Source organism: Chelonia mydas, chromosome 2, assembly GCF_015237465.2.
Source record: "Chelonia mydas isolate rCheMyd1 chromosome 2, rCheMyd1.pri.v2, whole genome shotgun sequence".
NCBI lineage: Eukaryota > Metazoa > Chordata > Testudines > Cheloniidae > Chelonia > Chelonia mydas.
In genome coordinates, this window is record NC_057850.1 from 239365318 (window position 1) to 239382969 (window position 17652).

At 41.0% G+C, this 17652-nt stretch overlaps 2 protein-coding genes across 4 annotated transcripts in view; one reads left to right on the forward strand and one right to left on the reverse strand.

Annotated features, from left to right (window-relative positions):
- IDI1 (isopentenyl-diphosphate delta isomerase 1) lies at positions 1-12630 on the forward strand. Of its 3 annotated transcripts, none has more exons than XM_037891020.2 (5): positions 1-225; positions 3755-3918; positions 4926-5018; positions 8588-8718; positions 9922-12630. In XM_037891020.2, the coding sequence occupies exons 1-5, from the start codon at positions 101-103 to the stop codon at positions 10237-10239; spliced, it is 831 nt and encodes a 276-aa protein (XP_037746948.1). In that variant the 5' UTR covers positions 1-100; the 3' UTR covers positions 10240-12630. The 3 variants fall into 3 exon arrangements, with proteins under 3 accessions (XP_037746948.1, XP_037746949.1, XP_037746951.1); XM_037891021.2 differs by having other exon boundaries at positions 3758-3918; XM_037891023.2 differs by lacking the exon at positions 1-225 and adding an exon at positions 2091-2114.
- Positions 11526-17652, reverse strand: part of GTPBP4 (GTP binding protein 4) — a 23563-nt gene continuing 17436 nt past the window's right edge. Inside the window, exons 15-17 of the mRNA XM_037891018.2 lie at positions 17333-17398; positions 15736-15879; positions 11526-14956 (exon numbers count right to left, since the gene is read on the reverse strand). Coding sequence (XP_037746946.1) covers positions 14804-14956; positions 15736-15879; positions 17333-17398 — 363 coding nt within the window. The 3' untranslated portion in view covers positions 11526-14803. The remainder of the gene's footprint in view (positions 14957-15735; positions 15880-17332; positions 17399-17652) is intronic.

The window sequence follows — 17652 nt, forward strand, 5'->3', positions numbered from 1 at the left end:
GTACGCGGGGCCCTAAGCCGAGGCGCGGTGGCGCGATCGGGCGATGCGGTGACGTGCGGCTTTCCCGGTGCTGCTATTGGCGGGAGCGGGGTGACGGGCGATGTGGCGCGCGCTGTGCGGGTTTGTGGCGGCTGTGGGTGGCAGGGGCGCCGCGCGCTCTCACGCCTCGCGACTGGCCGCCGGGAGCCTGCTGGGACAGGAGGCCCGGGCCGACAGCCCCGCGGGGTGAGTGCAGCGGCGGCGCCTGCCGCAGCGTCTCTGGCCGGGGGGGGCGATGGCGGAGGGAGTAATGGAAACGGAGCGGCGGGGCGGGGCGCTAACGGGAGCAGACCTTGGGCATGGTCTGGACAGGGGGTGGTGAAGTAGAGTATGCGGGGGAGGCGGGGGGTAGGAGGATGAGGGGATGTTGTGGGGACGGGAGTGGGGGTGTCAGGGGACAGGAGGGTGGGGGTGTCGGGAGGTAGGAGGCTACGGGGTGGGGATGTCGCAGGGGACGGGAGTGGGGGTGTCAGGGGACAGGAGGGTGGGGGTGTCAGGGGGTAGGAGGATACGGGGAGGGGATGTCGCGGGGGACGGGAGTGGGGGTGTCAGGGGGTAGGAGGCTACGGGGTGGGGATGTCACGGGGGACGGGAGTGGGGGTGTCAGGGGACAGGAGGGTGGGGGTGTCGGGGTAGGAGGATACGGGGAGGGGATGTCACGGGGGACGGGAGTGGGGGTGTCAGGGGGTAGGAGGCTACGGGGTGGGGATGTCACGGGGGACGGGAGTGGGGGTGTCGGGGTAGGAGGATATGGGGAGGGGATGTTGTGGGGACGGGAGTGGGAGTGTCAGGGGACAGGAGGGTGGGGGTGTCAGGGGGTAGGAGGCTACGGGGAGGGGATGTTGCGGGGGACGGGAGTGGGGGTGTCAGGGGGTAGGAGGCTACGGGGTGGGGATGTCACGGGGGACGGGAGTGGGGGTGTCGGGGTAGGAGGATATGGGGAGGGGATGTTGTGGGGACGGGAGTGGGAGTGTCAGGGGACAGGAGGGTGGGGGTGTCAGGGGGTAGGAGGATACGGGGAGGGGATGTCGCGGGGGACGGGAGTGGGGATGTCAGGGGATATGAAGATGGGGTGGGGGGGTTAGGAGGATGAGGGGATGTTGGGGGGACAGAAGTGGGGGTGTTGGGGGGGTTAGGAGGATGGGGGTGGGGATGTCAGGGGGACAGGAGGATGGGGGTATCGGGGATAGCAGGATGGTGGTGGGGATGCTGGGAGACAGGAACGGAGGGTGTCAGGAATTAAGAGGATGGGGGTGTCAGGGTTGGGGGGGTCTCACACCAATGTCTCCCAATCTCTTTATCTAACTTCCTATAGGATCTGCTACTGAGCTCTCTGGGATTGGGGATGGGGTGTCGGGGGAGGGAGGATGGGTGATATTGGGGATTGGGGTGGGGTTGGGAGTGTCAGGGGAACAGGGGCTTAGGGGGATGGAGGTGGGGTTGAGGGGATTTTGCGTGGAAGGGCCTTTTACACCCCGGCTCTTTCTAGTGCGGGTGAATCTTCTCTTTAGCTGTAACTCCTCATCCACATCATCTGGTCCCAGCCTGAGGCCCCAGGAGTATCTTTCTGTGCTGGGTGTTTTCTTGCGATTGCGTAGGTTGGTGTGTGAGGCTGGCACTGTTGCAGTGGGACCAGCCTTCTCATAGAGAATTTGGATGATCTCTCTGAAGGGTTGTTGTCACCATCATCTTAAATCATACCTCAGTCGGAGACCAGCTTCTCAGTGTTGCTGGCAATACTGAAGAGTCCCTGTAACTGAGGGAGATTAAAGGAAAATATTTCCTTGATACATTTGATGGTATTTGTTGTCTAGTCGTCATCACTGTTTCCACTCGGTAGTGTGGGTTTGTCACAAAGCAAAAATGAAACAATTTTTTAAAATAGCAAAAGGTGACTGTAAAACCCTCAGTCATTTGTAGGAGCCTTAGGGGCAGACGAATCACCTATAACTAACTTTAATTTTTTTAAAAGTATAAATTGATTTGTAGCACTAGTAAAGTCTCTATACAAACTTATCACGTCTTGGGCAGATCGTGCAGCACTTTGGGCGCAGGAAAAAAACAGGATGAAAAAGGTATTTAATTAGAAAATTGTTTAGAATCCACTGCCTCATGTTAGTTTCTGGGCATACTGCACCTCAGACTCCTGCTCTCTGCTCTGTCTCGTTATTGCTACACTGCGATAAGACATCTCATAGTGGTCTCAGAACCCTGGCTCCAGTCCAAGCCTGATCATCTATACTGGAATTTTTAGCCCCACAGCTCAATTTCTATTAGACTAAGTCAGCTGACCTTGGCTCTAAGACCCAGTTCTGTGAGTTATTTTTATCACAGTGTAGATGTACACTCTGAGCACGCACCCTCTTGGTTTCGGGTCTGTAGTTGTCATGTGTCTCTCAGGGTGGAATCATGCAATTCTCCCACTCTGACAGGGCCCTAGGTTGCATTTTTCTGTGTATGAACTGTGATTATCTCAGCAGATCTGATTTATGTCCAGACTGCAATTCTGTTCCCTCTGTGGGGCAATGACAATGGTAAATCAGTGACCAAACAACCTCCTTAAAGCAAGCATTTCATAAAAAAAAAAATCTTAAAACAGATTGTACATGTTTACCTTATCAGATTTTTAACCATCTTTCGCATGGAGACCCTGGTAGATATGACTTCTTATAGTGTCTTCCATTGAGCTTCTCTCTGTCTCAGCTCGTCTCCCTACTCAGAGCTTACTGACAACCCCCAAAGCCAGGGGTGGCCAACCTGAGCCAGAATTTACCAGTGTACATTGCCAAAGAGCCACAGTAATAGGTCAGTAGCTCCCCATCAGCTCCTCCCTCCTAGCGCCTCCCGGGGAGGAGTGAGGGCATGGCAGGCTCTGGGGAGGGGGCAGAGTGGAGGCAAGGCCTGTGGCAGGGCCAGGGGTTGAGCAGTGAGCACCCCCGGCACATTGGAAAGTTGGCGCCTGTAGCTCCACCCCCGGAGTCGGTGCCTATAAAAGGAGCCGCATCTTAACTTCTTAAGAGCTTCATGTAGCTCCAGAGCCACAGGCTGGCCACCCCGCCCTAGGCAGTCTGGCAACTCCACCCTCCTTTGCAGGAGTCATGTTACTTTTTAGCCATTTGTAGTCCTTTGACCTGGTAATCTCTAGCTTTGGCAAAACCATCTTTGTAACTTGTTGGAGACTGAGTCCTTGAATCTACCAGATTGCCTCATTGTCTTTCATGTCCTTGGGAGTTCCTATCTGGGAAGCAACTGTGCTCCTTTCACATACATATATGTACATGTGGTCCAGGCCATATGATTAGTTCACAGAATCTGGTTTGGGCAAGCTGATCTGTACCATATGATGCAGGATTTCCTATATCAGATCAGAGATCCAGCGTCCTTCTAGGGCTAATACCTGCTCTTTCAGAGAAGAGTGACAAAAATCCATAAAGCATCTAGCTAATATTGCAGTACAGTACATATTGTGGGGTAGCCAATACCTTCATCTCTGTGCCAATCCATTTACATTTATCAGAATAAAGTTTGCTTATCCTTCTCTAAACAAAATAATAACTATAACTTATTGTAAAACTATCCACAGTATTAGAGTCTACCACCTATGGCAGCAAATTCTGAAGGCTGAACATGTGATGTGCAAAATATTCTAACTTCTTCTAAATTTGCTGGCCCTCAGTCTCATCAAGTGATTGTCTCTTTTGATCACTGTTTTCAGTAGAAAGAGAAGTACCACAGCTATGCCTGAAGTAAACACAGATAATCTTGATGAGCAGCAGGTGCAGCTTTTGGCAGAGATGTGTATCCTTATTGATGAAAATGACAAGAAGATTGGTGCAGATACCAAGAAAAATTGCCATCTGAATGAAAACATTGATAAAGGTACAGTTTAAATTGATAGGAAATCATGGTAATAATTGTGTGATATATATAAATAAACATAAACCTGGCCTTGAAGAGTTTACAATCTAATTTTAAAGCAAGATGCTACAGTGGGAACAACAAACAATTGGAGGCAATAAGGAAACGAGAATAAAGATAATAGTACTAGGAACATGTGGCTGTGAACATTAGCAAGGTGCTTTTGACTCACTTAGATTTTTTTTAACTTACAAGATATAAGCAAATAGATATATTATAACAAAATAAAAGTCTTTGAACTTTTATTTGAGTAGGTTTATTTTTTCAAACGGCAAAATATAACCACTTCACAGAGGGGAGTTAAAAGGGAATTTGTCTCAATCTTATATGCTGGTTTGTGTCTACTAGAAACAGAGTCTGTATACTTCTTGAATGCTTATCCTTTTTATTTTTGGTGGCCCAATAAATGGTATTTCATGTAAGGTTTGCAGATTGCTTTTGTGTACTCACAGTAACAAGGAGCTTGTCCTGGAGAAGGACAGAGAGCTAACACTTCTGGGGAAGTTCTGGTTTTACATTCTACTACTTATTCTATGCACATTATTGAGAGCTGGATGCCTTCCAAAGTAAAGTTTGGGATTTTAACAGACTGTTCTACATTATCTCTCTCTGATATAAAATCTCACATAAGGACTAAGCCCCGGTAGTGACTTGCCCAAACATGCCTTAGATAAACTTCCTTCAGAGACATTGAGCTTAATTGCAATAAGATATTGGAAGCAGATACTTAGAAATTTGTGCATGTGTAGGAATAGGAAAAGCTAACATTTAACATAAGTCAAAATACAAAATCGAAAGTGTTTCTTTTTTTCCACTTCTTAAGAAAAGTTTCTAGTACATAAGATTGAGGAAAAAAACCTTTCAAAGATGAACCTATTCTGGTTCCGTGATCTTTGCTATTGTACTTGCAGTTCTTTTTTAATCTTGTATATCAAAGAATAATACTCATGTTCTTATGTCTGTTTTAGGATTATTGCACCGAGCTTTCAGTGTTTTTTTATTCAATACAGAAGATAAGTTGCTATTGCAGCAGAGATCAGATGCTAAAATTACTTTTCCAGGTTCGTATGTAAACATTTCATGCTAAGGTAAAAAGCTGTGTTTGTGCCCTCTTTCATTTCCCGCCATAACTTCCTCTACAGACTTTAAGATCAGTTTCCTTGGGGAGAGGAGAGAAAGTTAATTAATTCTGGGCTTTTCCAGAGGATGAAGCCAATGTATAGGCACATCAGCTTCTTGCATTAGAGAATAATTATAGCATGGATTAGAGACCTGTTGGGAGAGATTGTTCAAGGACATGTGCAGACATGTTTATGCAGGTCCAGGGAGTGCTTGTAACTAACTTTTTCAATACAGAAGAGCTAGAAAACAAAGTGGGAAAGTCATGCAACTATCTGTGCAAATGGAATTTGATCCTTTAGATTCCACTTGGAAAGAAGTGCAACTGAAGTTTCTCAAGAAAAAAAATATTTAGCTGTTGGAAGACGATCCTGAGTTGAATCTGAAAACTGACTCCTTTTACTTGACGCCGCTGTTTTAGTGGTTCTCTTTCCACCCCCCTCATAAGGTAGCAAAAATACTGCTTTTGATCAAAAGGTACCGTGCCCCTATCGCACGGTCTAGAGAGGCTCCGAACTGAGTGTGCATATCTCAGGGCAGATTGTCAAAAACAGAACGGACACCCCAGACTGTTGGTATGTACTATAATTAGATTTCACCAAGCCACTAACAAAAGTGAACTCCTAGATCACTGTATCTATCAGTGTTTCCATGGAGTCACAGTCCCCTTAGACTCTCCAGTCTATCTTGCTGTCCAGGCAAGCTGGACTTAGTGATAAATGGTCACTTACACCAAAATATTCAGGTTGCTCCCAGTTCCAAGAAGCCAATCACTTACCCCAGATCAACTGGTACTTTAGATCTCATGTCAAAGACAATAGAATATAGAATCATAGAATATCAGGGTTGGAAGGGACCTCAGGAGGTCATCTAGTCCAAACCCCTGCTCAAAGCAGGACCGATCCCCAATTAAATCATCCCAGCCAGGGCTTTCTCAAGACTGACGTTAAAAACTTCTAAGGAAGGAGATTCTACCACCTCCCTAGGTAACGCATTCCAGTGCTTCACCACCCTCCTAGTGAAAAAGCTTTTCCTAATATCCAACCTAAACCTCCCCCACTGCAACTTGAGACCATTACTCCTTGTTCTGTCATCAGCTACCACTGAGAACAGTCTAGATCCATCCTCTTTGGAACCCCCTTTCAGGTAGTTGAAAGCAACTATCAAATCCCCCCTCATTCTTCTCTTCCGCAGACTAAACAATCCCAGTTCCCTCAGCCTCTCCTCATAAGTCACGTGTTCCAGACCCCTAATCATTTTTGTTGCCCTCCACTGGACGCTTCCCAATTTTTCCACGTCCTTTTTGGAGTGTGGGGCCCAAAACTGGACACAGTACTCCAGATGAGGCCTCACCAATGTCGAATAGAGGGGAACGATCACGTCTCTCGATCTGCTGGTAATGCCCCTACTTATACATCCCAAAATGCCATTGGCCTTCTTGGCAACAAGGGCACACTGTTGACTCATATCCAGCTTCTCATCCACTGTCACCCCTAGGTCCTTTTCTGCAGAACTGCTGCTGAGCCATTCAGTCCCTAGTTTGTAGTGGTGCATGGGATTCTTCCATCCTAAGTGCAGGACTCTGCACTTGTCCTTGTTGAACCTCATCAGATTTCTTACCTGAAGGCAGTTCTGTAACAAATTAACTAAAAGTTTATGAAGTGGGAAGAAGAAATAAGCGTTATTGGCAGGTTAAAGCAAGCCAACATATATATGCAAATGAGTTGCAATCTAAGTCCTAAGAGTGACAGAACTGTAGTGATCTATCAATTTAAAGTATCTTTCAGGGTGGATCCAGATGTAACTCCTGGGGATCTCTGGCCCTGTGAGAGTTCAAATAGCAAAGAGACGGAAAATTTTGTTAAGTCTTCGTTTTATTTCCTTCATTCAGCCTCCAGTTCCATAGGATGAGTGTCCTTGCATGTAGCATTTCCAAGGTGTGATAGGGCCCTTCACCAATCCTTTGTATTGCACTGTTCCTTGATGTCCCATCTGATTTTGATGGTTATTCTGAGTGGGCAGGAGACACTCTTCCCATCGGAGTTCAAATTTAGAGCAAATATTTTCAAAGTTATAAAGCTTACTTATATATTTCCTTACAGCATGAAACACAGACATTACAAATAAAATGAATGCATGCAGCAACTAACAAACATACTATAGAGTCTAAGCCTGGGGTAATCAATAGGCGGACCGCGGGCCAAATCCAGACTATCAGACACTTTTGAATGGACCACAAAATTTGTTTATTTGCTACTTATACTTATTATTACTGTGGTGTGAAAAATGTTTCTTTGTAGTCTGAACCTTGACCGTGAAATTCGGACCTTGGAAAAAAAATAGACTAACCTTGGTGCAAGCACTAAATACAGTCTTAGAAAACTAATACTGATTTTAAGCAACACTAACACATAAGCGAGATGGTCCAGTCTGTATAGCTATGAGTTTGTCAGTTTTTAGCTAATGCCTGGAGCTTTGGCAAGAACTGGCACCTGGCCTGCCAGCGTCACAGCCACCTGCAACCTCCCTCTTTGTATCCTTTCATGCTTTGGTCTTTTTTCTCACCCTCTAGTTCTTTATTAATGTCAAAACAATAGGCAAGACAACTTACAGAGAAACCTAAATATGCCTGTTTCCATTTAGAACTGTGAAACTCATCTTAGACTTGAAAATGTCTAAATCTTGTCTGCTCCAGAAAAATCTCATTGTATTATGAGACTGCTGCTTCAGTCAAAGCAGTCAGGCATGTGCTTTAAATCCCATTCAGGTCAGTAGGATTTAAACATATGTTTAAGTGCTTTGCACCTGGGTTTTAATGATTATTTAGACTGGTTTGGTCACCAAGCAGCATTTACCATGCTACAATATCTGTAATTAATGTGAAAACATTCAGTGCAGTGGGTGGGTGCTCTTTTCTACCAGTCTAAGGGCTTGTCTATGCAACTGCTAAGTTTGTAGCAAGCTAGGGTTTGAATCTACTCCTGGCATGGGTTAAGTATGTATACGGACCCTGGTGCACCTTGATCTACCCCATTTTGAAACTGGAGTAGATTAAAACGCTCTGGGGCAGTGTGTGGCAGCAGGGTCCACATAGATACTTAGTGTGCAGCAGGCTAGCATGTTGTTAATCAAACTTTTAGACACTCCAGGTAAAGTCTACAGGATAAACAATGCAGAGGGTTTTGCCAGCTGATCTTGCAACACTAGATGAGATCCTCTGGGGGGACAGCATTTGTTATCCAAGGTGATAATGCAGCACAAATAAGGCACTAACATGCAAAGTTAGGTTAATTTTAACTTCTGTTAGAAATATTTGATTAGGGGAAATCTGTTTCTGTTTTTTCTCAAACACAAACAAAGGGAGTAGGAAAGAATGCTCAAGCTTTAAAGTGGAGGGTGTTTAGACATCTTTTTAAAAAAACAAACGGACTGGTGATGCAGCTGTTCTATACTAGATTTCTGCAATGTATTTTGCTGTTCTGAATATTGACTGTACACAAACTTTTTACAGATTGTTTTACCAACACTTGCTGCAGCCATCCACTAAGCACCCCACTAGAACTGGAAGAAAATAATGCCCATGGTGTTCGGAGAGCAGCACAGAGGCGATTAAGAGCAGAGTTAGGAATTCCTCTGGAACAGGTAACAGAGTGTGTCGCTACAGATTAATAATTTACCTGAAGAAAAATTGTTGAACAGTAAACTTTTGAATTTGGCACAAAGTAACTACCTGCTAGGATTTGTAATCAAAAGCTTACACTGAAGAGGAATTAAACTGTTTAATCTTGTAGGTCCAGTTGCTTAGGGAATAGATGTAAATATTGGTGAGTCAATTGGCACAAGTGTCTTCCAGATTCTAAAAGTCTTGTCCAACTGCCTACTAAAGGATCCTGGAAGGCAGCACATAAAGTAGAGACATAGGATTCCAAATACAGTGTTAAAATCAAAATTATTTACAAGAATCTGAAATAAATATTGCCATCTATTGTAAGTTACTGTAAATTAAAAGTCATTGCCAAGAAACCCAACTGACTGTTAGCTGTCTTTGGTGTGTTTTATATTCTACAATGAACACAAGTTTGTGAGGTACTTGTTGAAAAATATCCTGTTCTCTCTCTCTCCCATAACTGGACCCAAATACTTTAATCCTTGATACAGTACCAGAGCAATAAAATAAATTGTTCGCAAAAAAAAAAAAGGATCCTTCAAGAGTACTTCTTCCTTCAACCTAAATATAAGGCAAAGAGTAAATAACATTGTGCAAAGTAAGACTTCATTTCAGTTTAAATCCTCTGTTTACTAACATGGGAAAGGACATTTAATCACCAACCTTAAAAAGTTGGACAACAATATTACAATGATTTTAAAAATACAAATTGGCAATGAGGAGTAGGGCTGCTGTACCTAGTCAATTATGAAAGTTGAAAGAGGTAACAAGTAGGATACCTGCCCGAGTCCCCTGACAGTGTTGGGGTTTTTTTTATAATTACTTCACTATTTAAAAAATGTTTCTTCTGTTTCTATGTAGAAAAACCCACACAAAACCAGAAAGCATACTGGTGTATAGGGAAACAATGAAGCCAACTCAACAGGAGTGCTGTCACATGCACCAAGTTGGACAAAAAAAAAGTGTTTTTTTGCCTCTGTGTATTAAAAATAAGCTTCAAACTTTTTTCCAGACCAAAAATGTATGTTGGAGTGTTTTTTAAACTGACAGTGTCCCTTCAGAAAGGTGATGCATAACGGTCTTGTTTTTTCCACTTCCAAAATATATTAATTAAAATATCTTGCCTGTATCTCCCTATCTCTTACTGCTGATTAGTTAATTAAGGATTTTGGTTTTAGGTAACTCCAGAAGAAATCTCCTATCTAACGCGAATTCACTACAAGGCCCGCTCTGATGGGATCTGGGGAGAACATGAAATTGATTATATCTTGTTTGTGCAGAAGAATGTAACACTGAATCCTGATCCGAATGAGATCAAAAGCTACTGTTATGTGACACAGGAAGAACTAAAACAACTCTTGGAAAAAGCATCAAAAAATGAAATCAAGATTACTCCATGGTTCAAATTAATTGCAGAGACTTTTCTTTTTAAATGGTGGGATAACCTGCATAATTTAAATAGATTTGTGGATCATGAAAAAATACACAGAATGTAAAAAGCTCTAAGTGAATGTAGTGGTGAGGGATAACAGTGGGATGCTGTCTTAATAGCAGTAAGGTAACTTTTAATTCTTAAGGTTTTGAATACTGACAAAAATGGTACATCAGCAGTACCTATTGTAGGAATTTCTGTTCCTATGCATAGTGATGTGGCAGTTGGGCTGGGTTTTTTGTGTTTTTTTGACAGGGCGGGCAGGGCTGTTGGGTTGTGGGTTTTTGTGTTAATTTACAGCTGAACAGCAGTGCTGGCCTGACACCATGGGTAACTTAAGTCATCTTTTCAGAGCAGGCAAGCTGTGGTGTTACCCAGTACTGAAAAAAGTTTTGAGTATAAAGCCAACCTTGATGACTATAAGTAACAGTAGGTATAGTATGAACTTGTTTGGGGCTTAATGAATACTAAGATAGAAAGCCTGTGTAGAAAAGAAATTGTAAACCTTTATTTTGAGGGGCACTGAAATACATTTAATGCGGCTTATCAGATAAACACAAATAGGCAACAGCAAAGTAAGCTTCCCTGCATTGCCTTTCCATGCAGTGCCTATAACCTGACTGGGAGTGATGCTCTCTAATGCATGGAGGATAATCCAGTCTCTAACTACATTTAGTTCAAAGAAAAGGAGTACGTGTAGCACCTTGGAGGCTAACCAATTTATTTGAGCATAAGCTTTCGTGAGCTACAGCTCACTTCATCAGATGCACGTAGCTCACAAAAGCTTATGCTCAAATAAATTTGTTACTCTAAGGTGCCATAAGTACTCCTTTTCTTTTTGCGAATAGACTAAGATGGCTCCTACTCTGAAACCTCCATTCAGTTCAGTCTCCACTGTGACGGTAGATATGTGCCACTTCTGATGTAGACACCCAGCCACTTACAATTAATCTGACACATCTTCCAAACTCAGTTTATGGAGGCAGGTAGGTTAAAGGAATTTTGTCAATGTGTATTTATACTAGTTCAAGGACACCGTTTAACTAGCATCTCTTCATCTTTTATAAAAAAAACTATGGCTTGTTGATTCCTCTGTTGCTTTTAAGGTTTTTCATCAAGGAAAAAACTGATTTACTAGAGAAATGCCATCAAATGCACAAAGTAAACAAATCAAACTTCACAACTATGTCAGTCTCAGTAATACTTTAAATTCTCATTATAACTTCTGAAAATGTAAGTTACACAAACACATGGGTATGTAACATGAAAATCACCTGGAGTGACTGGTTCCTCTGCTCTTTTGTATAAGTTTGAAGTAGAATACTAATATCACTGAAGACTTCCACTAAGTTTAATATTTTAACATTTTATTGGTATTCTAAAGCAGAAAATGGAATTTCAACTTAGATGTTTTCATACAGGGCAACTACAATGGAAATGTGTTTGTTCTTGCCTAAAAAAAGTGAACGACAAGGCTGTTAACTGCAGTCCTTAAAAGGACATTTAGGATCACAGAAAGAAGTGCAGCTTAACCATTGTTAGAATGCAAATATAAGAACCTTGGTAATTCACTAAGTTCTTTGAACTTAAATGCACTTAAAATTACTATTGGTGGTGTGATGGGAGTCTTGTACAGTGGAAGACAGTAAAACTAGGTTATGGGTCCTCCATTAGAATCAGAAAGCAAAGAAAGCAATACTACCTTTAACTAAACCTTTCAAGAAAAAGGTAACACCTTGTGACCCCATGACATCTTCCCCCTTATCTTTAGTCGAGCAGCCTTGAAGTGTTGTAGAGGATTAGGTAGCATCATTTCTAAAATTCCTCTGATGACAAAAATAAACATTGTCCTCTACATCAGCCTTTGAGAGTGGTTGTGATTTGGGTCAAGCCACCATTGGCACTGTTCTTCACTTCTAATTTTAGTCAACTGTTTTCCTGGTTCTTTAGTTTCCTCCCTTTCCCCCTTCAATTTACATCGTGGGCACCAAAATGGAACTGAAACCCCCCTGAAACTGAGCCTACAGTTCATACAAGCAGATCATGGTGGAATATCAACACACTTATGATTTGAATTATTGAGAGGTTTGAAGGAGAGCTGTTTGGGCTGATACTGCTCTACTCAAGTTAGGTAATAATCTGAGCAGATAGTGAAATTAAGCCAAACATTTACCCTGAAGGCCTGCCTTTAAATACGAAGTACATGTTACTGTAAAGATATGTATATTAAAAGCATATGAACTAAAATATTGTTTATTCAGGTACTAGTTTTTTCAGACCAAAACTAGAAGATAAGCTTTTTTGCTCAGTGGGATCTGAATTGAGACAACTTAAGTGTAAGAGCTCTAATAGCATTGAGAACTGAACATTAAATTCTGCCTTCTGTAAAATCCATTCTGCTTCAATGAAGTCAGTGTAATTGTAGGAGTATAAGAAAATAAAATTTCATGAGTTATCTATGTCTTTTCTCTATCGGACCCTGACAGTCACAGTGGGTAAAACTGCTGGCAACCACTCCAGGAGAAAAGTGACAGTATGCAATTGCCAGTTACATTACCCAATCTAAAGTTTTGCCAAAGCATTGGCAAGAAGACAAATTCCCGAGACAACCACTAATCTTAACACAGGTCAGTGCTTTTGTTACAAAAACAGCTTAAACGCTTTTTTATATAAACAAAACTAAACTCAATTTACAATAACCTGCACTTCTAGGGAAGTACTATATTAACATAGCCGCCAAAAAATCTGCTGCTTTTCAGAAATGAAGGGAATATGTTTAACGCACAACTTGTCTCACTAACATTAAAAAATGGGGAAGAAATTCAACAGTACAAACCATCGCAACTAGTGCTTCACTACTGTATTGTCAGTGAAAGCTAATCATGTTCTTTAACATTAAAACAGGAACTGAAGTATCAGTGGAGAGGACATCTGCTGAAATTGCATTTGTGTATATCTAGAGACATTTCACTGAATACCCCCTTAAACTAAAGAAATATTTCACTAAAACTGTCCTATTAACTGCTTTTGAAGATATTACACGAAGTCTGATTATCAGAATGAAACCAAAGATGGGGAAGACCATTCTACTCCATAGTAGAGGGATGTTACAATAAACTAACTATAAAAACAGTTCAATAATGGAAAGTGCATGCTGCTTATTCAATTCATTAAACAAATAGATTAAAAAAAATACATCCCACTCATGCAACAGAGTTCCCATCCCAATTCAAATGAAGGGATGAAAGGCACTGCCAACTACTTAAAGACAAGATTATCTCTTTGGCATAAAAAATAGCAGATTCAGCAATTGGGAGAGTACATCTTGTCTGGAACAAATACTGAAAGCCAAAGACCAAAGTTTCAACATGTCAGAACAAAAGTACTGTAGCTAAATTTGCCCTGATTTTGGCCAAGGTGTAAAAGGCAAAGTTCTAGTCTCCCCTTTCTAAACATTATACTCTTGCAAGTTTTAAATTATTATACACATTTTAATCAAATTCTTATGCCAAAATATGTCCTTATACTAGTGCTGGAGGTTTTAACATCCACATTTTTCTTTATACTATACATAATGAGGCTACCATGTGTGTTAGGGGACGTGGCGGGGAAGACGGGCTTGGTTGTCAGACAGAGATAGCCAGTATCACTCAGCCCTTCTGACCATCAACAGTTTTCCCAGTGCCAGAAGAAATTATACTTGCTATTTCATTTTAGGGTTGTAGAGAATTAGCTATGTGCTCCTCTATAGTTTGGAAAGTCTAAGCACACACTCCCCAACACGAAGTCTTTAATGGTTTGTTTTACCTCTATTACTGCAAAAAGTACCTCATTTTAAAAAAATACTTCTACATTGCAGTGTAAATTAAATTAAATGCCCTAACACACTGGATGAAACAAGCTCCTTCTGAGCTGAGAACAAAGATAACACAGCCTATTGATTTACTAAAGAACATATATTCTTGCCTATTTTTCATTTATAACAGGTCATATGCAAATTAGGTTCAGAAACAAGCAAATGTTTCAATCATTAAAAAAAATGTAAGTGCTCTAAAGCACTGGATTTTTTTAAAATTTAAGATACTATTAAAGTCTCCAGCTTTGCATGTGCTGAATAAGTATGTAATCTTATATAACAAGCTATTTGTAATACTGTGCATGTGGCATAATGCTAAATATTACTGTTATTTTGTTATTGGCAATGTATTTTTTGGAACCACTGGGATGTAAAATATCCTTAAGGCCGTTCTAACTGGCCATGCTAATGTAAAGTTTCTCGTTACGGTTACAGTTCTTATGACAACATCCCAAGTCCATTTGGGTTTAATACCCTCAACTTCTGTAGTCATTCAGACGGTTCATCTGGACTGATGCCGATCTGATGTCCATTCAAAACTCTGGTTCTAGTGGTGATAGTCAGATCACTTTCCATGGCCTTACTAACCCACTTTGGCCTATGGAACCAAAATGTCAAACTCTCCCTCTGTACATTTAAATCTAAACAGTTACCAAGGAAAGATTTCTGAATTTCTTTATGATTATTTTTTGTTTCCAGATTATACAATCTACATTTTATTAGGAAAAAAACAAACAGGACAGCAAAGTAGTTTTAATTCAGAAAAATGTTTTTATCTTCTCTGTGTTGTACCAGATTTCCTTTTGCCAGACAGTAAATGTTTGGGTTTAAGGTCAAACACATGCCTATCTGCCTCTCCTTTCTTGCCCAAGCGATTCATTTTCTTTTGAGAATTCTTCATGATAGTCTTAACCTTCTTCACCATCTATATGAAACAGAAACAAACATTTAAGAAAGATTCATTCTTTCTTTCTTCTCCTCAGCAAGAAACTTGAACAAAATTCTATTTAAAAGTCTAGCAAACCCAAATTGCAGAATGTCGGGAAGGAGATATCAAAACCAAGGCCAAGCACAAACCATCATCTCCGCAGTTAGAGACAAAGAGAGGGTTTTCAAGGCCACAGGTAAGAAAAAGTGACAAAGGGGAAACAAATCTCCTTTCCAAACGAAGTTAGTTCAGTTAGAAATTCCTTCAATGAGAAGAAATCAGACTAGCATCCTATTTCCAAATATATTAAGAGTGACCTAATGAGATCTTTGGGCATCTAAACATTTAGACACAGAATTTAAGTGTCAGATTATGAGATTTGTGACGTTAATAATGAATTCCATTTCAATTTAGATTGCCTTTCCTTCTCAGGTGCCTAAAAATAAATTTATTAAATTCTGAGTGTTACCAAGTGTGTTTTGTGAAAGACATTTTTAAACATTTTGTATTACTACATTTTACTTTATATGTTGTCATTTTTCAGTGTGCATAAGGAATCCGATCAATATCTGATTTTAAATCATGAAGAGCAGACATATCCCCTCCACAAAATATATACCGAAAAGAGATCAGAGCAAAGTTTCATTGAAAATCATTTGAAACTTTGTACAAATAGTAAATCCTCATCTATATTCTATTAAAAATATCTGTAAATGTGACCATGTACTGTAGCAGTTACTGTAAAGTTTAGATAACATTAATGAACTGAAACAAACCTTTGCATCTCGCAGACCAGAAGTGTCACGTGGTGTGCGAGAGGAACTGCGACTGCGTGCTGCAGACTTAGGGGGTTCAGATTCTTCACGTTTACGTTTCCTAGTAACACTCCTGGATCTTCTTGCTTGGACCACGTAATGTGCCTGAAATTCACAAAGTAATCATTAGAGTTGCTATTGTCTATTTCAAATAGAATAATTTAAAAATCCCTGTAAAAAGACATCCTGTGGCTTCCTGTGATACAGCACTCTTGGCTCTTCCTCGTTAAGCTAAAGACCATTGGATAAAGTCCTTAAGTCCACTGTTGATCAAAGCTCTCTGCTGTATTTCCAACAATTCTTATGCAAAACATCACCAAAATGCACTTAGTATCACTCATTCAACATTCTCATACTGATTCCCCTAAAATACCACAGTGTCTATCTTTCTGCGCCAGACTTTTGAGGTAGATGACTTCAAAAATATCATTCAGAAAAGTGAACAGATAATAAAGATTGCAGCAGCTCAGCAAAAACAAACAAAAATAAACTTTACACCGTGGGGAAACCCAGACTAAGGTAGCTACCAGTAGCTTTATATGATAAAGCACGAAAAGGCTTCAAAGTCACGACAACCAGCATCGCTCCACACCAGTCTTAGGCTCCTTCCTCTATAGAGTCTGGCTGAGATAGCAGGCCTTTGGGAAGTATGGCTCCTAAATAAACCTGGATTCCAAGATCTGCAGACCATGAGTATTTACTTCAAATGTATAATGGCACCACTTATTATTCCTAACATCTCAACCCCTCATTATCTGAAGACTTTGGGTCTCACCTGAGACCTCTGTATATGGTTGTGCTATATTAGGAGTATAAAAAGGAGTGCTGGGATCTTGTGATACAATAAGTTGGCCCCCAAAATCCAGGGATGGACAATTTACTCCACGACTGCATTACCTGCTAAGAGCTAGTCAGGCACTTACAGTCATGCCTGAAGAAGAGCTCTGTGTATGCCTGAAAGCATGTCTTCTTTCCCCAACACACAGTGATCCAATGAAAGATATTACCTCACCCACCTTGTCTCACTTAAAAAACAGTAATTTATGGTGCTGATGTATGGATTAGCCTGCTCAATCTGTCACTGTCTTTAAGCCACATTTTTAATGGGCATTTATCCTAATAAATATTTTGTCCTCAAAAATTAAAAATACTAAAAATTGTTGCTCTTTAATTCTGTATCCCCAAAGTAGACTCTTGTACGTTAAGCTTATTCTGGAGAGCTGGAATCCCACCCACATGAGGTGTTCTAATATAAGACAGCGGTGCCTATACAAGCATATCATTCTGAAAAAAGATGGCAAAGAAATCTTTTCTAGTTAACTAGCATGGCCTAACAGTAGAGATCAATCAAGCCAGATAAAGCAACAACAGAAGTTCTGCATGTCCACACATGAATTAATGGTCTGGTTCACTCAGTTTATCAACTGTAGAGGTAACTGACATTTTAGGGGGATTTTCAAAGGCATCCAAAAGGAGTTCAGCACACAACTCCAATGGGACTTTCAAACCCTCACTCTTCAAACATACATTTGTAATACTTAATTAGCAAAAGTCTTACTTCATCTTTACCAGCCATGTCAAGACCAAGACTGCTCATCTCCTTCTCTAGTATCTTACGTTGTACCTAAAAAAAAAAAAAAAAAGATAATAAAGAAAATGTTTCTTTTAAAAAGGTGGTTCCATATGTTTTCTTAATCAAACAAAATGTCTATGTATTATACATACACCCACCATTATATGGACATATACGTTCAACAAACTGCAGAGCCACATGATAAATGAATTTATCATGCGCTTTTGATCACTTTACTGGCTCTCTGCCCACTAATCCATCTTCGTGGAATTATTTTAATAGTCCAAACTCTACAGCGACTTCAA